Source organism: Lepisosteus platostomus, chromosome 1 (genome assembly GCF_059453375.1).
Source record: "Lepisosteus platostomus isolate fLepPlt1 chromosome 1, fLepPlt1.hap1, whole genome shotgun sequence".
Lineage (NCBI taxonomy): Eukaryota > Metazoa > Chordata > Actinopteri > Semionotiformes > Lepisosteidae > Lepisosteus > Lepisosteus platostomus.
In genome coordinates, this window is record NC_142611.1 from 2,118,234 (window position 1) to 2,144,321 (window position 26,088).

At 43.5% G+C, this 26,088-nt stretch overlaps 2 protein-coding genes across 6 annotated transcripts in view; one reads left to right on the forward strand and one right to left on the reverse strand.

Annotated features, from left to right (window-relative positions):
- Positions 1-193: 193 nt before the first annotated feature.
- On the reverse strand, positions 194-25,865 carry mtmr7b (myotubularin related protein 7b). Of its 3 annotated transcripts, none has more exons than XM_088635324.1 (14): positions 25,736-25,865; positions 17,305-17,427; positions 15,206-15,368; positions 13,942-14,099; positions 13,165-13,293; positions 10,016-10,150; positions 9,200-9,332; positions 6,551-6,660; positions 5,944-6,069; positions 5,487-5,536; positions 4,801-5,001; positions 3,961-4,095; positions 3,552-3,678; positions 194-2,367 (listed from the first exon to the last, which is right to left on the reverse strand). In XM_088635324.1, exons 1-14 carry the CDS (start codon positions 25,841-25,843, stop codon positions 2,029-2,031), a joined length of 2,037 nt encoding a protein of 678 aa, XP_088491450.1. In that variant the 5' UTR covers positions 25,844-25,865; the 3' UTR covers positions 194-2,028. The 3 variants fall into 3 exon arrangements, with proteins under 3 accessions (XP_088491450.1, XP_088491534.1, XP_088491620.1); XM_088635408.1 differs by lacking the exon at positions 25,736-25,865 and adding an exon at positions 18,818-19,088; XM_088635494.1 differs by lacking the exons at positions 17,305-17,427; positions 25,736-25,865 and having other exon boundaries at positions 13,942-14,058; positions 15,206-15,342.
- The window catches only part of slc7a2 (solute carrier family 7 member 2), a 41,027-nt gene continuing 40,313 nt past the window's right edge, over positions 25,375-26,088 (forward strand). The window contains exon 1 of one of the 3 annotated variants that reach the window (XM_088635988.1): positions 25,375-25,543. The gene's annotated coding sequence lies outside the window, so the exon portion shown is untranslated. Of the gene's footprint in view, positions 25,544-25,567; positions 25,647-26,088 lie in introns of those variants that run through there. The other 2 variants (XM_088635810.1, XM_088636168.1) reach the window with 2 other exon arrangements.

Consider the following 26,088-nt stretch of genomic DNA (forward strand, 5'->3'; position numbering starts at 1 on the left):
AAGGCAAACCAAAAATCTTCTGGCCCTCCAGGACTGGAGCTGGGCAGTCCTGCTGTAGACCAATATCTGATCCTCCACTCAAGTCTGTTGTTAGTTACTAACGCACTCACCCCCCCCAGTTGTAACTGCAGATCTGTAACGAGTGAATTGCAAATGAAGCTTTTCTAAAAGAAATAAATGAGTGAAAATCAAGACATGCAACAGTTTATTTTATTTTGATTTGTGATAACTGGTACATCCCAACCAAAGGAAACTTTGATTCTACTTTTTTTAAATGAAATAAGAGTGTGGACGTTTTTCTTAGCAGTTAATTAAAAAACGTTTCTCAGGTAAATGAGAGTTATACATTAATCCAAAGATGCCTACATTGTCTGCCAGACCTCTAATACTGTAAACTCAAGATCCATGAATCTAACCCAGGTCTAAATCAGTGATCACAAACAACCAGGGTAACGATTACTAACAGATAATATTTACACTTTGTACCGGATAGCAAGGACTTTGGCTCATAACCCATTTTTCTCATTGCAAGTGATTCTATTTTTAAAAAGGTCTTTATAAAGGTCACATTCAAAATTTCCAATTTCACAACCTGTAAAAGCATTATATTAGAAAGAATAAGACTTTCAAAATAATGTAAAATTTACATTCTACTAAACTTAAAAATACAAACTGTAAGTGGCTATATGCAGTCACATTTTCCAAGGAACAGATGAGTAGTACACAGGGGCATACATTATTCACAATTTATAAGATCAAGAATGACTGAAATTACTTTGGGGGTGAGCTGGATTTTAAACAAACCTTTTATTTGCTTTAATATTTGCACAATACAGTACATTATCAAAAGCATGTTTTACAGAAATAAAATGTTTCCACAATTCACAAATTAAAATGCATTTAAATATAACTTCAGAAGTTTCCTAGAGGAAATGTCATGAATTAATGATTAAAAACTCCTTATAAAAAGGTAGGCAGGTATAGCATTTTAAGAATAAATATCCAGACCTAAGCATAAAATTCTTAAGCAAAGGTCTAATAGTTCACAGTACACAACAAGAGATGATGAAGTGTTTATCTTTAGGCATTACCTACAGTACGTATATTTATCATAAAAATAACATTTGCTTGGATTAAGAATCCCACTCTATGCCAATTCCTACAGGTATATGGTTAAAGCTTTTCTTTGAGACATATTCAAATTTGTTCTAGGTTTGTGATTTGTTAAGCACACCTGAGTTCTCACCTTGTTTATTCCAGTTAAAATTCCCCATATGTGGCTGAGCTTGCAATCCAAGATTCTTCAGACCACACATTCAACAAAAACACTGGATATTACAAGTGCTTTCGTTGTTTCCTGTTATTTTTGTCTCGCAAGGTTCTTGATTAATCCCTCGCTTGTCTCCTCAACTGCAACGCAACACCATCACAAATGCCCGGAGTCTTAAAGGTTATATACCGGAGGCCCGCTTTGGAAACACACTGGCAAATCATGGTTGCATTTTCTCGCACCTTACCTTAAAAGCTTAAAAACGAGATTCCTATTGGCCCCCCCAAGTGAAAAACTGCCCATTTTCCAGATGTAGCCGCTTGAATCCTCATCGCCCCCTGTGGGGACTTGAGGATCCACAACTTACATTTAGTTAACCGTGTTCATAACTCAGGCAATGATGATGCTACAACCCGTTGCTCTCCCGGCCATTTACATGGGAAAACGAAAAAATATCCAAGCTTTTCAAATTTGAACACTTATCATAAATGCACCTGCACCTGATAAAAAAAACTGCTTAACTTACGCCTCACTGCGGTGCGTCACGCTGGCTGGAGATGGCTTCACACGGCATTATCAGGTCAAAACCGCAGCTTCAGGTTTGGAAGAACCAGGGAAAAAAAATCATATTTACAGTTGCTGCATTACAGGGTTGGACAGGGGGATTCCATACTCTTAAAATTCACAATAAATGGGAAAACTCTCTGTACAGCAGCTGCCCAGTTCAGATCAAACTGGGCCCGCTGCGCCCTCCTCACTCAGGCGCTGGAGCAGGGGGCCTCGTCGGAGTCGGGGTCCCTCACGCTGTCCTCGCTGGGCAGGGAGTCCCCGCCGCTGGGGGAGCGGCAGCTCAGGTCGGCCACGCCCGACTCCTGGTCGCTGTTGGCCGACAGGTCGGGGTCCGAGCGCTTGAGGGCGCCCCCGGCGAGCGGCCGAGACGGGCTCCGCGAGGGGAACCCCCCCGCGCCCCCGGTGTAGTCCTGCGGGGTGTTGGCCATGAGGTTGTCAGGCGGGGGGCCACCCCTTGCTGGACCCTCGTCCACCGGCTGGCCCGCTGCTCGGCTCTTCACCTGCTGCTTTTCCAGCTGTGCAATTTTCTAAAAATAAATCAGGAAGACCCATGGGTCACTACCGCGTTTACTAAGCGGGCAACCTCAGTGCACCAGCCTGCAGGACTATTCCTTGAAATGATCACTGCATGGTCACACAGAAAGGGACAGAAAACGACAGATGGACCGATCCTATGGCTCTGCACTTGTATGCTCCCAAGGTACTCTTAAGCAGAGTACTTCTCTCAGATTCCTTCACTCGATTGTCTCTTCAGATGAAAGTGTCTGTTAATAAGCTGAGGGCACAGTCTCACCTGAGGAAGACTTGTTTTTTGTTGCTAAAGCAGTACTCACTCGTAAAGGTTCTGTGTACTGGGATGGTCCCCATTAGGGATGACGGTTCCCGGGTTTTGAGACCCCCACTCCAGCTGCTGAAGTTAGTCATTGTAATTATTTTTTAGTGCATTATAAAGATCCAATTAAACTATAATGTGGCTTTGACATGGACACCTCTTCAAGATTTTGTTTTTGTTGCCGGCAGTCATATCACCCTGCAGCTCACTACTGGCAGCCCACTGGAGCCCAGCAGGTGTGAGCCTGGTCAGTACCTGGATGGGAGACCTCCTGGGAAACACTGAGGCTGCTGCTGGAAGAGGTGTTAGTGGGGCCAGTAGAGGGTGCTCACCCTGTGGTCTATGTGGGTCCTAATGACACAGTATAGTGACAGGGTGTTTATCAAAAAGAATAGGGGTGTTATCCCGGCATCCTGGCCAAATTTCCCCCTGACCTTTACCAATCATGGTCTCCTAATAACCCCCATCTCTGAACTGGCCTCGTCACTCTGTCCTCCTCCACACTGAGAGCTGGTGTGTGGGGAGCGGACTGGTGCATCATCCAGGTGGGGCTGCACACTGCTGGTGGTGGAGGGGATCCCCATGACCTGTACAGCACTTTAAGTGGAGTGTCCAGAAAAGCTCTATCTGCGAGGTTCACCCGTTTATAAAGACCACTTTTTAGCTCTGAACTGCAATAATTGTTTTTAGAGAGGTGGGTGAATGAAGAAGCTAGACTGAGACACGGTAGATGCCGTTTCCATCAGAGCGGTCAAAACAGTGCCTCAGCAGGAAGAGCAGAGCTTCACCCCAGTCGCCCCACTCTGCCCTCTCCGCCACCTTCACTAAAGACAAGGACTGCTGCAGCATGACACCGCGAGCTGGAGTCCTCTCTCCTACCTCCTCGTGGAGCAGCAGCTCCTCCTCCAGCTGCTGCGTCTCCTCTTTCACAGCCATCAGGAAATCCAGCGCGGATTGTCGGGGGTGCATTCCCTTCTCAAAACGGTTGTACATCCCCCCCCAGAACCTGCCAAAGACATCAACAACACCCTCAAAACCGCCCTCGGCACTGCCCCTCGGACAGACTGGGAGGGAATGAATAGCAGAGGACCACAACCTCACTACATGAACAAAATATTTTTAAAAAGATGCCTAAATTACAGCAGAATACTTTATATTGGATCATGGAATGCTACACATCTGGAAGGTTGTCGATGGAAAAGCGGATCTGGTAAATTTGCATTGTAAAATCCAATGTAAAGACTTCCTGAGCCAGAGGAGGCCGTTCTGCCCATTGAGCGGTACCCACTTGAAGCAGTAGGGAGAAGTATCTGGTCGCAGGACGCCCTGAGTCTGACTGTGGTCGGGTCTGTACAGGGGATTCATGTAATTTGCCCTGTTCTTCCACAGATGAGCCCAAAGAGAGTGTGTCCTCTCCTGGATTCTGCCAAGGAATGGAGAAAAGGAGTTATGTAAAGGCACTACATAAAATGAAGTTTGTTATTATTCTACTGGCTTCATAAAACAAACATGTCCCGGTGAATATCACAATAATAAAGACAGTAAGGCGCAAGGAAAAAAGGAAAGATGAAGATCTACATCTGACAAAATTATTGGTTCAATTAGAGAGTATTTTTCACCTCTGTATATTATGCTGAATGAGATATATATATACAGTATCATTAAGGAAAAAATAGCATACTGATACTGGACTTCTGGAAATATCATATAACCCTTTTAAAATAAAACAGTGCGGCCAAAGTTGATGTCATGCTTGGACAGCCTTGGACCAAACATACGCTTTTCCAGCTCAGGGTGGCAGCGGGCAGGAACCTGACCCTGCGGTTAACTGGCACAAAACAGGGTTCCCAGGACACCAGTTCATCACAGTGTCACACCTAAAGAAGACTTTCGTCTTCTTCTGCCAGTCTGAGACCAGCAGGGAGGCTGCTGACTGGGCAGTGGTCCAGAACCGAGGAGCAGACAACAAGATCTTGAGAAATCTTGCCACAGAAGAGCATATGCATTCAGGCTCAAATCTCGAGAGGTCTCTGGGACTCCGCCATTCCCCCGAAGCTCCACTACCTCTCTTGCCCCAGAACTGCCACACCTGCCAGCGGGGACCCGCCCACCCCCGTGCCCCACCCACCTCATGCCCCGCCTCTCCTTCTCACTGTTGCCCATGAAGTTGCCAAACTGGCAGGAGTAGATGTGGCTGTGGACATGGACCAAGAGCCTCTCGTTGTACTCGAAGGCGCAGGGGAACCAGTCCAGGAGGTGCCAGACGCACTCGATGAACTGGTCGATGACAGGAGAAACCTCCTTGGGGTCCCCATCCAGATGGTTGTACCTACACGTGAGGAACGCGACGGGAAAGTCAACCAGCTCAGGACGGACAGAATATCCTTTTTTTCCCCAAAAGCATCTCAGTCATATTTCATTTCTACTTGCACTTCCGTCAAGGCTGAAGTGTACTGGACAAGCATGCACAGAGTATGGACTGCACCGCACCAAAAGCAATTCAGTCTTATTGGCTTGCAAAATCAATTTATTAACTAGATTTTCCTACCAGACTGAGCAGACAGTGTTGAAACACATTTAAACTGTACCCCTTAGAATAATTACTTAAATACTACGTGCAGATTTGAAACTTTTCGTTATCCTCAAACTCATACCTGTCAGTTTATTACCTTGAATACGTTTTCTTATACAGAGAGGTAAAGACACTGAATTAATGTTATAGAAACAAAGAAACTTTTGACATAAACTGTTAAAATATCTCAAAACGGGGTCCTGAGAAGAAACTAACAGAAAACAAGCAATCTTATGGCTCACCTGTGAGTACACTTGTGGCCAAACGATATCCAGTCTTTCTCAATAAGCACCTGAACACAAAGACAACAGGCAGCTTACAGCCAAACAGCAGCTCAGACCTATACAACAAATCCAGCATGTAATTGCATTCCAATAAGGTCTAGAGCCTCATTTTGTTCTTCAGAAGAATCCTGCTTTTTTGGAAGCTCACTATTAACAATAAAATTGCCAAATGAATGAAGCTCCAAAGGATTTAATAACTTGATGCGGCATCTTGGAACATAATCTCTGTACACATTCTAGTGCATCACAATCATACTGTACATATTTGAATAAATGTGTTTTCCAAAGTGTAATTTGAAATAAATATCAACTGAGCACTAAGCCAGATGTGGGACCGGTCAAAAAACCAGCGCAGCAGGTATCTACGGGCAGCGAGCCTGACAAGGACAAAGGGATCAGAGGCAGGGCTACACACCATGAAGCCCTTCATGGTCCTGTAGTAAGGGTCCAGGAGCAGACTGGCCACTGAGCACACCTGCGCGGTCCGGTCCCAGCCGTCCGAGCAGTGAACCAGAACGCTGACCGCCTCCTCGGCCACAGCCTGGGTTCACACAGACAACAGGGAGCGTTTTAGACTCAAATCACCTGCTACCCAGCCTGCGTTCTACAGTCATGCGAGAAAAAGGAACAAGGAAACCACCTAAAACTTAACTTCCATGTAACAGCATTTACAGTGATAGTCAGTACATCTTCAAATGTTTCATGCAAAATACCAGAAATCCAAACTTTTTCTTGCACAGCATGTGATACATGCAGAAATTTGTATGGGGATATAAAACCATCCAGCTGGAAGACTGACACTGATCAAGAGTGCTTTTAAAATGGCATGGGTTAATATTAGGGACAACTGATCCTAACAGGAACACACTTGTCATTGGCTTTATTAAAATAAGAACGTGTACATGAATAAAATACTGCAGCATACTGAATAGAAAGAGGACAGGTCCACTGTACACTCCTGCAGAGTTGAAATTAAATTGTCTTTTTTTTTTAAAAAAAAAGGACAAAACTGTCAGACTGACCTTTGCAATAAAGATCCCAGCATCCAGGATAGCCTTAATATGTTTCAGCCACCCAGAATTCTCAAGACCCCAGAGGAAATCGCCCATGGAAGGCGACTTGAACTCGCACGCTGCAGACAGCAGAATGAAACAGATTTCAGGGTTAAAACGCCACACAATAAGCTCACATGCACATAAAAATAAATAATGAAAATCACCAATAGGATTACAAATCACAAGGAATTTCAAAATATAAATTATTTCTACCATCGAAAGATGTCCCCCCCCCTCCCCATTTAAGAAGCATCAGGCCAGAGTATATTTCAATTTACTCTTTTGTACATTAACCAGTTGTATGCACTCCCCTATAACTGTAGTAGTTCAGGTGGGTAGCTGCGTCAGCATGCGTAGGCTGCAAAGGAACAAGTAATAGGTTTATTCCATGCTGAAAAAAAGAAGAAAGAGAACACAACGTTTCGGCCGTGGAGCCTTCTTCAGGAGCCTTCTTCACACCTGAAGAAGGCTCCACGGCCGAAACGTTGTGTTCTCTTTCTTCTTTTTTTCAGCATGGAATAAACCTATTACTTGTTCCTCCCCTATAACTGGTTGGTGAGTTGAGGCCTGTAGCCCAGACATCACCAGCTCAGCCCTGCACTACTTCACTAGCTGAGTGTGATCGTGATTTGGCTGGTGCTGTCTGACCATGCAACAACTCAAACTTGCAGTGCTTTCAGCGAGAACTCCACTGTTCCTTCTATAAATGCTAACTCTCCTATAAGGCACCTATAAAGGTGGGTTTCATTGTGTGTAAAACGGGGATTGACTCCGACACTCTTCAGTCTTTCCAAGACTGTATGACGTTTGAAGTGGTGACTAACAACTAGAAGGTGGTAAAAAATGAACTTGTATTTGAACAAAGAAAAAACCTCACCACATATGTGACTAACAAACAGTGCATACTCAAGTAGTACAATTTTATTCTAGCTTGACTTGTACTGCATGTATAAAATTTCAAGAAAATAAAAGTTGTCGAACTAGCAATATTTACTTGAAAACAATTTTGGGATAAATTCTCCTTTTCTCCTAACTATACAGCTCAATCTGTGAAATACTATTGTAGTACATACAACAGAATACATGTAGTACATTGTGTCTGATTTAACACCCTCTGAAGAATGAGAAAACATCTAAACAGATAAAGATCTCTCCAAGCCTATTGTTTCACATTTCACCTCCGACGGCCATAACCACTCTAATCTCTCCGTCTGTGTTCTCAAAGACAGTTTTCCGAACTCATACATCAGAAAGACTAAAGAAACCAAAATTATCCTGCAGCTAGGATCACATCTTCCCTATTCTCTTAACAACAACTTTTCTTCTAAATTCTCTCTATTCATTGTAGGTTTAATTTCACACCTCTCTACACCTATCCTGACTTCACACCTCTTGATTGGCCTCTTTCTGTCCCCTGCTCCTGCCTCTCGCCCCTCCTCTCTCCCAGCTTTTGTTCTCCTATGCTACATTACCTTTGCTTACTGTCCTGTCTTTCTCACACCTGAAGAAGGCTCCACGGCCGAAACGCTGTTTTCTTTCTTCTTTTTTCAGCATGGAATAAACCTATTACTTGTATCTAACAGATATCTGCTCTTACTGAAAACAAATGTATTTATGGTCTCTTAAAACAGATATCCACTGTTAAAATTAATTTACTATAAGAAGGGTTCAAATTCATATTTCAGGTCTTGACAATTTGTTTACTCTGCTGTGCGATATGAAGAATCAAATTTGAGGTTTTCCTGGACTGTACTTCACTGTATAAAAAAGCCAGTATACCTCTAACAGATTCCAACAAGTACTTCACACGTTTTTACAAGCTCCTCATTTCAGGAAGATTCTTTAAATTTAAAGTACAATATTTCAAACAATTATCACAATAAAAAACAAATACCATAATCAACAATGCCAATTCAGGTCAAAGCAGTAGAACATTTAAATATAACAAATAACAAAAAACCTTTTTGCTCACACATCCCTGATCTTTGCTGGTGGATTCACACATGTCTAAGTAAACACTGAATCTTCTGCATCGTTTCTACCTTGCTGACATAAAAAAAAAACTTAAAGGGGCAACATCTGCCTCATCTGAAGACAACTCCCCACAGAGCCATGAACATCTGTATACTGTAGTTGTCCGACATGATGATTACAAGCAGGCTGAATTTCAAGGAAAGGTCTAAAGGTCTAAGAGATAATCCAAGGATGTGAAGAAAAATCAGTTTATTGCATTGTTTCAGGCCAGCAGCTCCCCAATGCCTTGGACAGATTTCTGAACACACTAATTCTCACGCCCTCCGTTTCGCTTTATTGGGGAGTCACCAGACAGCTGCTCGCACTAATAGAAATAGCCTGGGAATGAGATCAAGATGGGATCTCGATTTGAGTTTTCAGCCATAAAACTTCACGATGTCACAGCGTAGCAGAGGAAGTGCCGCATACTGGCATTTAAGAAAGCAGCCTTCAGAACAAAAGTTTAATAAAATATTAATCGTCACTGGGAGCCAAAATAGGCATGCCTATGACGCGTTCGTTTGAGCAGAAGAATGAAAGGCTGAGAGCAAGTTAAAACACAGAAGAATGATTTTCTCAGAGCAAGAAACCAAGAAAGATTACCCTCCAGCATTTTCTGCAAGCTGTTCCTCATGACATGAATGTTTTCTATACCGATAAACTGAAATTTGATGTTGGAATAGTTGTCTTCATTTTCATAGCCCTTTCCTGCAGCTCTGTTGGCCATTGCGTTAAGCTGAAAACAGAAAGAAATTATATTAATGGAGCTTTTTTTTTTTACTTCTACTGAAGAGAACTGGTGTCCCAGCCTATACAGCTATCATCAGTCACCCAGGTCTGCAAACTATTCACATTTCTCTCAACAAAGTCAACAGGAAGACCTAGGAGGGCTGTGAGGAGCTGTAGTTCCTGACCAGAGGGTTGCAGGTTCAAGCCCCATATGAGAACAGTGCTACAGAGCTGGCAAACCCAGCTGTATAAATGAGTATCAAAAAACGTAAGGCAAAAAATTAACTCTAACCACTGTAAACCGGTTAGATTAAAAGTGTCAGTGAGATAAATATATTTATTCAGTTTTAGAGATGAATGACTGGAACAAAATTCCTATAAATGCTTTTGTGAGTCTTGTAATGAATGCCATGGTGCCGGCCTCAATTGAAGGCCTTTATTTTATTCCAAAATCCACGATTCTCGGAATCAAAGGACGTGAAACCACACACACATTTTACATGCTCTGGTTTAATTTCCAAAAACAAGCTTGCCAATCGACTGTTCAATAGGCCATGCTACTGCAGATGCCGAAATGCATATTGATTATCAGGCAATTTGCAAATAAAGACCCCATAACAATATTCCAGCATGGCATGCAAGGCGAAATGTGCATCGCCAACAGGGACGAGGCCCTCAGGAGGGACTGACCTTCGGTCTGGTGTCCACCACGTACATGAAGTCGCTGCCCGGGTTGGCCTTCAGGACGGCCTGCAGCAGCTGCTCGTCCTCCAGACAGCGTGCGCTGAAGCCCGCCAGGGGCTGGCTGCTTCTGCAGATGGAGGCCTGGGTTCGGAGACACGGGCGCAGTAGGGAAATCGCGCTGAGCGCAACGAGAAAAGAGGGTGACAAGCTCACCACGTCCCGCGTGTCACCGGATCTGACCCGCGGCGGGGACGCGCCCGTCGAGCTTCGCCAACACCGATTTACCAAACAGAGTCAAATAATGAAAATTCGTCAGAGCGGAGATAGGACTATTTTTTCCCAGATCTCAGCCACCCGGTGGCAGGGTGCGCTCTCACGTGCCGGAGTAGAAACAAGACTGTAAAATCATTGTTTTCACTAAGGAGGATCTCCACAGTTAAAAGATTCTGAAAAACTCTGCAGCATATAAAAAACTGCAATGACTTATTTTTAATATCTCTAAGTTAATTTTAATGATGAGATCTCTGAAGTCACGGAACAAGGGCATTTCTGAACATTAAGTTCAGAAAACTCGGATGAGTGCTCGATACTCAAGTGTCTCTACAGAACTTTTTTTGTTTGCATTGTCTTCCTCACAATTTTCATCTTTCAACTTTTTCTGCCTTCCGTGTTGGGGGTAACTGGAAAAATGCAGCTGGTGAGATTTAAAGAGCGAGAGATATCCGGAGATATGAAGTTCTCTGCAAAGTGCTTACGGTCATTAAAGAGCTAAGCCTCAACTCTAGTAGTGCAAGGAAAGCTTACGAACATGGCTGTATTTTAGTAGTATATTACAGTAAGTAAAACATACGAAAAAAGTTTTTTAAGAAAAAGTCTAATGAAAACAATTCTTTAACAAAGCTAAAAAATATATATACTTAATGGACTCTACATCAAGGGATTCCTTCATTTTAAAAATGCAGCAATTATAATTAAAGCACACTGGTTCGGATTTTGAGGGCCACAACAAATGATTACCAATTTCATGCACTGCCATTGAACTACATACGTCTGAACTAATAAAAAAAAAAAAGCTGTTTAAATACCAAATTATTACTGCTTCACTAATCATTAGACTATACACCTAGCTTTGCATTTTTGCCTTTACCATTAGTGGAGACATAAAAATACAAAGATATGTCGTTTTCCAAGACTTTCATTTATGCTGGATAAAAACAAAATGTCTTTTGGTTACTGAGGGGGAAAAAAAGGCCTTGCAAAATAAAATAAAATAAAAAATTATAGTAACAGAGAGAAAAAATAAGCAAATACATTTTCCCATTCTGTTTATGATATGATGATATCTTTCCCTTTAGGACTGACAGAGACTATTTTCTATACAGGACAAGAAACATGAGTAAGTGGAGGATTGGGAATAATATGTTAACAAATAAAATTTATTTTTAGGCGTAAATACAGAATATCTGATGACCTTTAGGACATTAACATCACGTTTCTTCCAACCACACTTCAGAATCACCTCTCAACACTCAAGTATTATTATGACACATTTCATGGGAATTTGGCAGCAAGCCCCCCTAAGCGGAATTATATACTGTATATGTAGAGCTGTTTCACCTCGGTTTATCATTAATATGTAGTACAAAAAATATCCAAAACGAATAATTTATCATGTAAAACCCTTGATTCTGACAACCACTCCCTTGAAACCTCTAAAGAAGTCAAACACATTTCAAGCATCTGACATTCAAATGAAAGGACACGAACAATAAACATTATTAATCCGAGGGGAATTTCCAATTTTCCAGTCTCCATGAGAAGCTACGATTTTGCCAGCAAAACCTGGTCTTTTTCAATTCTACAGCACAAGATTTTCCAGCACACAGCTCGTGCTTTTGTACAATTTCCAGTACGAGGCTTTATCCTACTCCCTTATGAGTCTGATCAACCTGGTTCACCTTCACCTGTGCTTCTAGAAGACTCCTTTTTGATTGAGGACCTCCTATTAAAGAACGTTAATCTGCTGTTTACAATACAGATTACAATCCAGTAGATTAATGTCAAACACACTGCTTGGAACAATCATTTCCATTTCCCTGTGAGGAACTGTATTCGACACCGAGAACAGGAGTCACTTCTTTACACAAAGGGTGGTAGGAGTGTGGAATAAGATGCCCAGCTATGTTGTTGAAGCCAATAACCTGAGATTCTTGGAACAATTAGCTACTACCACAATGGGCTCGATGAATCCAATAGGCTCTTTTCGTCTGCATCCTCCATTATGTTCCTGTGCTGCTGTGCAATGAATATCTTCTGTGTGGGGTTAAGTCAAGAACATTGCATCAGAGTGCACATGCTTAGAAACAGCCTTTATCAGTCTGTAAACTGCTGAAGGGCATGCTAAGGTTCCAACCTTAGCTTACCACATTACATTACTTGGGAAGAGACTGGTGGATCTGAAGCAAGAGTCTGAAATCCCACCACATTTTTTAAGTTGCAGAATGAATAAATACATGCTGGGCACCAACACAGAAGGTACAGAGAACAGACGGTCTAATTAACAAACAATGTGTTAACACCCGCAGTGTAGTTGGGTTGTGTGCTCTGTGCAACATCCCAGCACTTAATCAACACTGCGCCCGCTGTTCTCCGTGGGTTGATTCAAAATGTATCTATGCTGCTGCCTTTACAACTTCACCGGGTGAGACTGCGTTTCGCTTTGGACTAAAGCAACTGCCAAATGAATAAACGTAAACGTAGATCCTGACATACTGGTTAATTACAACATGCCAGATGAACGTGTAAAAAAAAAAAAAAAAAAAAATCATTCACTTTTTGAACCAGCTCAGAAAATTCTGAAGGCCTTAAGGATATTCAACCCACAAAAAGCGCATGAATTGGATGCGAAAGCCTCTTCATTCTTGTCTGGATTCTGACTGAAATTAAGACACGGGCTTAGTGGCTCAAGACACCACTAAGGTCTGTCACGGCTACTGAAGGACGCACTTCAGCCACGAATCCCCGTTACTCCAAAACCGCCCGGCAAACGAAGAGGCCACAGTTTCCAAGTGAGAAACAAGACCGCAGCAGTGCGTCCTCGATTGCACACACGGATTTCAATAGCGGCGCGGGATTGGAAGCGGGGGATAACTCACGGTGTTGTCCCGGCAGTAGTACGCCAGCGCTGGGAATCTCCCCCGGCTCCGGAACCGGGAGCTCCCCACTATGACGGCGGGAGTGGCCGACTTTGGTACATACAGCTCTGAGGGGTACGTGTCGCACACCTGAAGGGAAAAAAAAATACGCCTTCGTTTTCTCCATCGTTTTTCTTTCTGTTCTTCCCGGACAGCTCAGTCAATCGAGCACCAGATTTTCAAAGTCGACGGTTAACTATGGTGCGTCGCCGATGGCTCCGACGCGCACAACCCCCCTAAGTTCATGTCTACCCGAGAAGATAAAACAACATTTTTTCAAAACTGCGACACTCATTTTCTCACAGGCAAATATTCTCCAATACCATCACAACGAAACCATAAAGTGCGTTTCCACAGCTGTGGCACTATTGTGTAATAAACCAATAAATTCACGAAACAGAAGGACCTCAGTTAAAAAACACAGCATGTCAATATCATACATTTTTACCAGCAAAATCAAAATAAAACTTTGCAAACCTTATCACACATTAAAAAGGACTAAAATTCAAACAGTGCATTTCAAATCCCCATCTGACCACTGAATATGTACAGTACATAAAAACAAAGATGTTCCCTGGTGACACAGCACACAAGATGCGGTCAATCGAATAAACTTGTTCTTTTACAGTGAAAACATAACGACAAAAGCGAAATCTTGCCAAATATCAAACAGAAAGCCGAATCGCGCCTGTTCCCCGTGTTGTGGACCTGGCATGGCACAGGCAGCGCAGCACTGACCCCATAGTCGCGGTTCACACCGGTGGCCTGCCAGAGGGAATTCGGGACGCCCATGCGGGTGTATTCGGCCCTCAGGTCTATGAAACTCCACTCTTGCTCTCTCTCCTTTCTATCCACCTTAGGGTTGAACGAAAAGCAATATAACTCTTCATACTTCTCTGAAAGGAACAACAACAACAAAAAAAGAGTCAAGTTATTATGCGAACAAAGAAAACGGTTCACAGTCAAAGAAATCATCGAGGGCTCTTCTCTGGGGTCTTGGACACCGAACATACGCTGCTCCCAAAAAGCAGGTGAATGTGCAGCTCACATTACCAGAGAAATAACCCGGCCCAGATCTCTGCGAGTCACAGTTCGCACATTTGGAAGGGTGTGATGTCAAAACACTTTTCGGAGGACATCAGTACAGCTCTACTTCAATATCCAGGACCGTCCCTCTTCTGAAGGCGTCTATGGGAGACGTCAGGCAAGGGCGGAACAAGTTTGTGTCACTTACACTACTGAGTGTACTTGCCGGCATCTGCCACTTTTGCACAGTATATATTTGACCAACACTTGCTTTCCTGTGCTGAAGGTATGAATCCTTGCCTATTCTGATGTCGGTACCGATGTGTTGCTTCTTAGGCTCCGAGACACAATTCCCGGCCGGGCCTGACGCTGGTGATGCGATGCGCTCACTGGGATGTAGTCCTGGACGTCGGGAAAGTGCTGTGGAGTCGGTGACTGGTGACCGACCCAGGAGGGACTCAGTGGTGAGCTTCTACCTCTGGGGTCTCGAGGTTTATTTTTAGGTCTTTCAAGCATCTACGCTTTAAAGGGATGGGTGAAGGCCTCCAGTTAAGCCAGTAATGAGCTTGATAAGTGCGAGGCAGGACTGAAAACCTGCAGACACACCAGCCCCCTGAGACCAGGACTGGTGAGCCCTGTTCTGGACTTGTCCCATTCTTGCACACCTACTTGGGGAACTTTTACGTACATTTCATGCAAAAAGCCCAGAGTGAAAATGCTGGGGCTACTCTAGCTTAGGTTGTGTCATGTGTTGGTGCCTTCGGCGTGTGCTCACTTGCATCCCCATTCCTTCATTCACTACTTTGAAATTCTGCTGTTAAGATCACAGCAACTCGCTTTTTTGTGAGTCACGCAGCAGTTTTACTCAAACCAAAAAAAATAGATCTCTGGTGAAATATTGTAGCAAGAGAGAGCATCACTTCAGAGAACGCGTCCTTCCCTTTGCCTTTTTGCCAGGGGCGTCGGTAGGCTTTACCTGGCCGCGACAGGCGCATTAAAGAGACGTACACGTCGTGGCAGTCCCTCTCCTGTGGCAGGATGAACTGGATGACCTGGAAGTTCTTGCAGCGGACGAGGAGGGGGCAGCCCGTTGCGGTTGTGGCCTGTTTCTCGATGGCACTCACCAGGCTGTGGAGCACCTACAGTACGAGCAGAGAATTGGAGCGATACATCCCACATCGAAGCCGAGGAGAACCGCACAGGAATGCGCACTACTCTCTTGAAGAGCGGAGCGCTACATTCATGTACGGGTGTTAATCCATTTCTAAATGTAAAACGTTTCTTTGTGTATAACAGGTGATCGAAATATGACCATACTTAAATACCACCAATGGGACCTCAGATCATGGTGGTTTTTAAGAACTTCCACACAAACATGCTGTTGTCATCAAAGGCTTACCTGCCACAACAGAAATTTATAATTTCTCCAAAATATCTGAGAAGCAAATAAATATTAACGGAGTGACAGAAATCTGATCATAACCTATCTTTTGATTCATAACATGTTAGTAAAAAAAAATGAATCCTAACTACAGGCTGCTTGTTACAGTACAGTATATATGCATTATCAGTTAGTTTACTGTCTTTTGTTAAATGTAATTCTGCAACTCCTAAACTAAACATTTGTCCTAATAATCTGCACTCCATGCAGCAGTATACACAAATGCTGTATACTGTTGTACTTTAATGTTATCTATAGTGGCATATTTACTCAAATATATTAATCTGGTCAGACAAGATTTCTCGTTTTTTCTGTGCACGTCTGTGTTGACTCTCTCTTGTGGTGCCGTTACAAGGCAGATAACCCATAATGAACTGCAATTTAACCGTTCTCTCGTTCAGTATCCCATTGAAATTTCAGCAATGAGTTTCTATCATACGCTGTGTTCACTGTTATCCAGTTAGTTTGCTCGGCTTGCAGTCCTGCAGTGTGTCATGTTATGTTTGCTGGAAGGCCTTTTTAAGTGGCTTCTTGATGTTAACTTTCTTTTCTTTTCCTACAAATGGACGGACACCACCCATCCTAAGTCATTTTTTTGTGTCCTTAAATGGTCCTTCCCCCATACTATGTTGGCTTCAATTACTCTGATATTAGCCATGCCCGAATGCAATCGACTCATTGGTTTTGTGCTCTATGGAATACCCGAATAAAATATTCATTACGTACATTTACCACTGCTCTTCAATCCATTACCCCCTCTTTGATGGTACAGGCCCTCCTTCAGTGCTCTATTATGGCCACAGCATTGTAAAAACTGGTCTGGATCGGTTTTAGTGTTGACGTAGCCTGCGGGGCCAGACCTGGGAGGAAGCTCGCTGTCTCTCTGGCACCAGCAGCTCCTTACAGACAGCTACTGTAGATGAGCCAACTATGCTAAAAGTCCCCCCTCCCGAAACGGGGGATTGAATTCAGTGCCGGGAAGCCGGCCGCTTGACGCAGGGGATTTGAAAGCTCTTAAGAAAGCGCGGGATCACTGCAACAGGCTTATTATGAGTTGTGAGCTACGTTACACTCCACCTCTCCCGACAACTAGTCCGCAGACTCAGCAGCTGATCCAGATCACCGAACCACTGCCGGGCATGGGGCCCGACCACAGCTTCAAACCAGGCACCGGTCCAGGTGAGTCGCACAGCTCAAACACACAAGGACGCAGTACATCAGGAGGCCCGGCGACACCGCCATAACAGACTCATTCTACACTATGCTCCTAACAGAACTGATTTCAGCAAGGACATTATGCCTTTGTCTTTCCTTCCAGCAGGATCTTCTGAATTGATTTGCCTTCTGCAGTGGGGAGCAGGGGTTTGGACTTGCCAGCGGGAAGGCTGTGGGCTCAAGTCTTGGGTGGGGCCCCTGTAGCCCTGAGCAAGGGCCCCTTTGGGGCCCCTGTAGCCCTGAGCAAGGCGCTTCCTGTACGAATGTGGGTTGCTCTGGGCTAAAGCATCAGCTGAATAACAAGCAATTCACTGTAAACAACAACTTTAAGAAGCGCGCTAACATTTTCAGCGTTTCTCCAAGGCATCAGTCAGACGTCTGGCGCGCACTACACTGTCAAAGTGAGCTCGAGTGCCTACCCAGGTCTCCCTGCGAGTCTCCGACACATTTTCCACAAAGATGACGTGAGTTGCGGTCAGGTAGAGTGTGCCCACCGCTGCTTTCCTGGAAGACACTCCGTCAATCAGACGGACGTTTTCAACCTGAAAAAAACCCAGGAGAAGACGAGTAGAAAATCCCAAATCCGTCTGAATCAGTTTGTTACTCCCACTGCAATCCGACGTCACCCCTCCAGTGCACAATTTTCATCAAAATACTGTATATATTCTGCAATTCCACAATTCAAAGCCTGACATTTGGCTTATGTTAACAATTTCAGAATAATATAAGCAAAAACATTTTTTTCCTTTCCAACAAAAATCTCTGCTTCTCAAGCAGTTTTATTACATTTTAAGAGCACAGAATAATAAAACAAAACAATACAGAAAATAGTGACTAAGAGAACACATTAATCAAATTAATAATTTCATTGTTAATTTAAACCTTTTTTACACACTGCCATGCTATACGCTTGTGGTAAATAAAAACCATTTTTGGACTATGGACAGTACATGACAGCACCATACACACAGCAGGTAATACTAATACCTCTTTATTAAGGGATGTTAGGAGAAACACAGAAGCGGTAAAGAATACCAAAACAAGTCAAAACGGAAAAATAAAACTATTCGTTTTTTTTTTTGTACGCATCGGGTACTGAACGTGATTTTAGTGAAGTGCCATCTTGCAACATCCCTTGTAATGTATTAATAAAATGGCTTCATCACACCCATTATTAAATCTCGCCTCCGTTGCTCTCCTTTATCAAAGTACTGTATGTGCGCTCTCTACAGTACATGAACATGCATGGTCCCAAGTTAAGCTTTGCCATGGAGCACAGTTGATACGAGAAGCGGCAGCGGACTGATACATCAACTGCATCTTCCTCGCCGGTCGGCTGCTGATGCTGCTGAGCTCAGAAAGAGGAGGAGGAGGAGGAGGGAGGCTTCTGGGGGATCTAATTACTTTTACATTAACCTATCCCGAGTGAGGCCCTCACGGTGCAGGAGGAAAACATGACAAAATCCCAGGAAAGCAACCGACACGACGGGCCGTAACTCACCTGTATTAACGGCAATTTAAACCAAGACCCAACCGTGGGTACATTTTGACTTTAAAGACGCACATTCTAGCCATTTCCTTAAATTACCTAAATAAGGGCCATTCCATTTCCCTTATTCATTATTCTGGTACAATACACAGAACTCAGTGTAGCATCTAGGCAATGAAGCGGTTATACAAGAGCACTGCAAACGCTGTTACAATATTTAAAAACAAATGCTCAGCGATTCTTAGTCATTTCCATTCTGTCAAATACAAGCCAATACGTACTGTACTGCATGAATGACCATGCCGCGTTATTGCACTTCAGCAAAATACACGAATTCTCTCTCGCACGCAAACGGGTGTGCACTGACAATTCATGATGAGCCACCACATCGATAATGATGATAGATCTTTTTTGCTGATCATCAGCACAAGAAAGTCCCTTACCTTCGGCGTTCTGATGTGCTCCATCATTACAAAAGGACCGTTCCCAGCACCTGCTAGTGCAGCGAAATTATTTTGGTCCCACACTCCTAAGTGTTCGCAGGGTTAGGTGCGTGTGTATGTCCATCTAATAAGTCCAATAAACATCTCACGTCACCCATACGTTTGTATGTTATTGAATTAAATCTGCCCCAGGTGCTACGGTCACGGTTTGTCTTCCTGCGGTTTGAGATTCACCCATCAGCCTCTAGGGCTTACCACGACAACATCACGGTCCTAAAGTCTGCCGATTAGTCTGGATAGTGCAGAAGCCTGGTTATCCCAGCCTGGCACCCTGTTCCTTCATATCCAGAAACACGAATAAAGGATAGTAAACGTTCATGAAACACGCACACATACAGTACATGCATACGTGCATAAAAGGCATTTTTATAATGGATCTTGTAAAATGCTCAGAATGATAAAGACAAGGAAGGTCACCTGGCTGAGCGACTGAACGACACTTGTGGTCAAGTACTACCAGATATTAGACGGATTAATAAAAAACAGTGCAAGCTATTTCTATACACGTATGGTTAGTGAAAAGGAAGGATAATATAGAGAGAAGGTGCTCACTGTGCTGCATATTAGTGTATTGCTACAGCTGTGCCTCATGTTCAGGTACTGTAGGTAGCGAGCACTGGGCCTGAAATGACATGAGGTCAGTTAGACTGGACTCGGGTCAGAGCTGTGCTTGATCCTACAATGGCTCATCGTGAGCAGCCTCACATTACTTCGGATGCCCCGCGATGGCCCGATCTAAAGTGAAAACAAACAATTAAGCCTGTCTGGTTCTAAAAATATTAATTAGCGCCACATGTTGAAGTTAATGTCTTGAAAACTCAAAATCTTATATGATAATTTAAAGGAAAAAGTGATAAAAACAAAGTGGGTTTGCAAGGGAGACAGTGGCTCTGAGGGCTGGTCTGTCTCTGTAATTTCCTGTGTTTTGCAGATGAGCAAAATGGTGTGAGAGTGACACAAATACACCATGGGCACTCCTTCGCGCCACACTGGACCGCAGAGTTCATCGGAGCCGTACCCTTCCTAAATGGAAAGAATCAATTATTCAGGGACCTGAAATTCCCAAGCGCTCTGGGTTGAGGAGTCAACGTCAGAGTCTGCAGGATGGTGGGCTTTCCTGGCCAGGAACACAGATGAGGGTCTCTATGGACTTATCCCCAAACGTGGTTGATTTCCATATTTGCTACTTGGTGCTATTGGAGGCTTTGACTTTGATTTTATCAAGGATGGGACTCCATCAACTCCAGCCCACAAGGGCCATTGATGCACTAGTTTTCAATCATTCTGTATTAGAAAAGTACAGATAGTTAAGGCCCATACTTCTCCATCCCTGTCCTACATACGGTTGTTACAGTTATAATCATTAAATTATGAAACAATAATTATTCCCACCTGTCTGTGCGTAACTCAGGTAATCCATGTACCAGATTTTCCTGACTGTGAAATGAGCTCATCCTCTTCGAGGTTAGCTAGTGTAACCAGATAGCACTGCTGTCTGGCGCAGAGTTCATTCCCTAAAAAGCTTGCGAGTTCTAAGATGGTTCTCATTTGGTGGCTTGTAGTCACCTGATCTCATCCAGATACTGTATGTCTCGTAGGGCCTTCAACAACACGGCTGGGTACCTTGTTCCAGACTTCCACAACCATTGTATAAAGAAGTTCCTCCTGTGTTAATAGACCTGAATACTCTTATCCTTTGTTTCGTTCAATCACATTTTACAGTTGATTATGAAGAAGTCCACTGGCTAGACTTTGTCAGTTTCTTGAATATCTGAGTACTTGAATCAAGACCTCACATAGTCTTCCCTGTTCAAGACCAAAGAATTCAGTTCTTCTAACCTGTCAAGACGTCCAGAGACCATTAAGTCCTTAAGTCCTTCCTTAAGCCCAGAAACCATTTCAATTATTTTTACAACACGATGAATACATGTTCATTCAATGTTCATGTTGTAATGTTCAACTGTAAATGTTCATTATAGAAAGATGTTTACAAATTTCGAAGTGAGCATGAAATCGTGAACTTTGTGAAAGTGCTGTAAGTCGCCATGTTGTCACACTCCCATGGGCTTCTCACAGGAGACAGCGAGAGTTCCCGAGAACTGTGACGTGATGCGGCCCTTCCTGCTCACTAGTCACTGTGAAGACTGATGCACTGTGATGTATGAGCAAACAAATAGGTAGTGCAGCAGATATTTCACAGCAGAAATGTCCCAACGTGATCTGCATGCAGAGTTAACAAGTAGTATTTGTTGGCAAAACCATTTTGAAGTTGAGAGCAATATTTTTTATTGGATTAAAAGAGATGTGTCTACAATGTCGTAGGGCTGCTTTGTGTCACCAGAAGTTCTGTTGCTTCGTTCTGAATCGCAGAACATGGATCTGTGCATACCTGGAAATCTTGTCTGTTTTGTGATGTGAATCGGAAGTTTTACAAGTTACTGTGAACGTTTTACTTTCATGGGGGTTGGAGATGCACAAATCAATGCTGATACTTTTTAACCCCGAAATATAAAAATAGCCTTGCAGTTCCCCTTTAAATCCCGATTATTCCTTTCTTCGACAAACCCAGACTCGTACACCTGTAGCATACGTACGTGGGGTGGTTCCCATACGTCTCGTCGGGCCTCGGAAAGCAGCAGAGCCTTGCCTGGGTGTTACCAGGATGGGAGGCCTCTCAGCAAAGCCAGGCTGACCAGTAGGTGGCGCCCTTCCCACAGGACCGGAATCCCTAAACCTGTTGTGTAGCAATGTAACTGGAAACAGCACCGTTGGAGGTGCTGTCCTGCGGATAAGATATTAAACTCCCAACAGCTCGTGGTCATGATACATCTCTTTCGTAAGAGCGAGGGTGTTAACCCCAGTGTGCTCTCTGACTTCCACTGCATAATCTAGCCTGCTGTTTTTCCCTTCTCTTACAGTATGTGGGGAGGGATCGGTGTTTTGTTTCTTCTGCAGTTTTGCTGCCGTGCCGCAGGGCTGCTGTTGGAGCTGCTCTTCGGTGGTGGGTGAGGTGGCTCCTCTCCTGTGGGTGAAGTACTTCGGGATCCAGTGTGCCGAGACGCAAATCCAAGGGTTCCTGCTCATTTATCTTCTCCACCACCATCACTCTGCCACTCTCCGACAACTGCTCTAGCGTCTCTCCTTCTTGGCCAGGCCCCACAACCGCTGCCTGGCACCAGGTGGCGCCTTTCCCCCCTCTCTTTCTCTCTCTCTCCTGCCTCCTGCTGCCATTCCTCACCTGCAGCACCCCCCCCGTGGAGGGACCACCTCTCCCCGCAGCACCTACCTGCTCACACTCACCTGCCCAGACTGGGCCTGAGTCTGTCCCGACACCCGCGCGGCTCTCGCTTACCTTACCGCCTGCTGCTGGAGCGTCTTCTTCCAACCTTCTGTTTTAACTCCAGTTGTCTTTCTCCCGCCAGATGTGACAATAATATCCCGCCACCCATGTCTTGCACTACTCATTCTGTACCTCACATGGTCCTGTGTTTCCAATGGAACAATAGCTTTGTTGTATTACTCTACCAAGGGTTGGGCTCTTACTGCTCTTCCGCTGAAGCATCTTTTCCTCATTTTCTTATATCTTTCTATTTTCTTTCATTTTTCTTGCTGTTTATTGAAATTATTTTCCTCTGGTGTTATTACCAGTTCTGTACCTGGTGCGGTATTCCTTATTTCACCAGGGTACGGTGGATTCGTTACTCTGCGCAACGCACTGTGTAACTGTGTAACACTGTGCGTTACTATTGCCTGGGTGATTGCAGAAATAATTATTTCATGCATGCCACTCTTATATATGAATTCCAGCTAAACAAAAAATGCATCTTTGGTTGGTAAAAGATTGTAATTAAAAAAAAAACTTTTGACACAGTACTGTACTCATTTTCACATTGTTTGAAACAGCAGAGGGCACACTTCAGCTTCTTTGTAATTTTCAGTTTTGCAATTCCCAGTTTTATCAACTGTTGCAATTAAAACTAATGACATGCCAATCTCCACAAGAGACAGTCAACCAGAAAAGGTTAAGTTCTGCATTTTAAGTGTAATATGTACAGTAACTGTGCTCAAAACCTGCAGCCCACTGAAACCCAGCAGGTGTGACTCTGGCCAGTACCTGGATGGGAGACTCCTGGGAAAAACTAAGGTTGCTGCTGGAAGTGGTGTAAGTGGGGCCAGTAGGGGGCGCTCACCCTGGGGTCTGTGTGGGTTCTAATGCTCTAGTACAGTGATGGGAAAACTATACTGTAAGGAGGTGCTGTCCTTTAGATAAGACATAACTCTCTGTGGTCATTAAAGATCCCAGGGTGTTTCTTGAAAAGAATACTATATAAGTGTAAGAATTATAATTATAAAATGAAATTGTGAAGCAATTCAAATAAGAATATGAATCAGATTCCTGAAGTTTCACAATTTGAAAAAGTTTATAATAGTTTGAATATTTTATAAAAATGCCAAGGCGTTCAATAAAGTCCTCACCTTAAACAATGAATGTAAAGCTGACAATTTAAACAAATATGTGTTAATGTTAACTACTGTAAATGTTCTTGTGATTTCACATATAAGACTATAATGATTTGCATGGCTTCTGAATAAATGAGGAGATGGAATCTTTCCTAGAAAAAGACACTGTTCACACAAGCATACTCAGATTTCTAAACCCACAGCACAGTGCGACCGGTGCCACCTCACTCCTCAAATGTCTCGAGAAATACAAGAAGGTGCCTCAAACACACAACCTTGTCAAGCTCCACAAACTAACAAAACACTGCATGAACATGATCAAAGGATTAATACGCTACAAAAGCCCAACTACCAAACTTCTAACTACCAAAGAGCCAGGTAGTCCACCTCCCATTAGAAACCTCTCTGATCTCCCTGTGTATCTAGTGGAACAGCAATGCTGTTAAACCAAGAGAACAAGAAAACGATGAAAACAGGAATGAGTAATTGATCACAAACCAGACGTAACAGCTACTTACAGCAGGGCTGTCCAGTCCTGGTCCTGGAGGACCAGTCTGTCTGATGGTTTTCACCTCAGCTCAGCTCTTAACGAGCTACACCAGCTGGTTACTGGCCCAATTTAACAGCTTCTTCTTTTCAAAAAGAGCTCTAGAAAACCTCCAGTAAAGCCCCTCCAGAACCAGGACTGGACACCCCTAACCTACTGGATCCTGGTCTCTGATCATCAGGCCTATATGCAATTCAGAGAGCAGGCAGAAGTCCTCTTTACTGCCTCTAGTGCCCAGGGCCCTTATAATTACATTTGGCAGGGAACGCCTAATTGTGTTTTATGCATCTCTGATCAGACGAGTAGTGTATAATGGCCTGAGTGGAGTGGTGGCTCTGTGGATAAGGATCTGTACCCCTTCCTGGAAGGTTGCTGGTTCATATCCTGTGACCGGCAGAGGAATCCTACTCTCTTGGGCCCCTGAGCAAGGCCCTTAACCCCAGCTGCTCCAGGGGTGCTGTATAAATGGCTGACCCTGTGCTCTGACCCTAAGCTTCTCTCTCCCTGCTTGTGTGTCTCGTGGAGAGCAAGCTGCAGTATGTGTGAAGGCAAATTCCTAATGCAAGAAATTGTACTGTATATGGCCAATAAAGTGATCTGATCTTAAACTACTTGTTCTGACCTGAAGGGTAGAGAAAGGTGCGTGCTACAGTTTTTGTGATAATGCAAAGGAGCATTTGACCTATAAGAGGGGCACCCTCTTCATCCGCCCCTGAGGCGCACCGCAGCCTGGGCGTCTCGAGTTACAGCTGGCCTGCGCCAGAGGCCCTCAGATCACCAGCTCAGGGGGAGGCGTGGGAGAGACCGCCTAATAATACCCCTGCCCTTGAGAAGCGAGCGAGCCACCAGACTACCTGCTAGATATAAACCCCAATTATGTAATTGTTTGTTCAGGCGCTATTACGGAAACCCGCTTAATACGTCTTACCATAAACTGAGTACGAAACAGTTCCGAGCGTGAAAAGGTATAAGAACCAAACGTGTTTAGAACACATAACGTACAGTTCGGTCTGTCATTTGAAGTAAAATAAACCATTTTAACGGCATTACGGTCTATTGCCGTTATGATGTTAATTGTAAAAAAAAAAATGTAGTACCAGCAGAAATAACCACACACAAATATAATGCCAGATACTGCACTCATAAAGTTACTACAAATTCAGTGTTCTGGGGAGATTGTATTCTGATAAAATATATCTTACTCTTCGGGCGCATTACGAATCGTTTCCATTCTTTTAATCAATTACCTCTAGCTAAACTTTTTGCGGAATGTATGTTTTTTGTATTTAAATTTACATTGAATACCACACCATAGGAAAGTTTTGCTGCTGTCCGAGACTCAAAAAAAAAAAGATGATTTTCAGGTTTAAAAAGGATCAGACATCGGGAAAGTTGCTTAAACTTGGCACAGCCATATGTAAAAGATAACCAGAGGCAAGTTCAGTTACTCCGAAACCTATCTCCTAGAGTTCAAACTAAATGTAGTGCAATACTGTACACGCCCATGCTTCTCAAACACTTATTGGTTTAAATGTCATGGATTGGGAAAAAGCCCTCTTTTCTAAAGGGATGGAACACGTGGTAATGTAGGAGGAATATTTCACCGCGCAGCAAATGAATGTTTTGAACAGACACTCCAACTTTGGATTCCGTACACGGTAAGAACTTTTTTTCTAACATAAAACACAGTCTGTTCTCTTCTCGCTTTTCAATGGCTCGACTCATCTTGCAGACGCATCGTGATCATTATTGTTATTTCAGGTTTGTACCGTTCCGCGATATACCACCCGTGTTCTAAAACATCATTCGAGTGCTTAGAATTAAAAACAAACAAACAAACACGGACATACCTGTTCTTTGCGTGACGAGACAAGATCAAAATTCCAGTGAAAATGTGTCACGTTTATTCCTGTGCTTCGCAAAGCGAAATGTTGAAACTCCTTATGTTTCGGAGGCATACTGATTATCGCATATGTGTATCACTTTTATGCCCCTGTGTAGAAAATTATCTTCCATTGCTGTGAATAAACCCAGTTAAAAAAATGGACAGAAACTTTGAAGCCCTAGTATAATTCGTGTTCTAGTATTTGGAAGAATGTAACACAAATCTATTAAACAGATTTCTGTCAATTTGATATTAGTAATACCATATTCGTATTGTGCGCAGAAAGGCGTTTAATGAAATTTATCTGGTCTGTTTAAT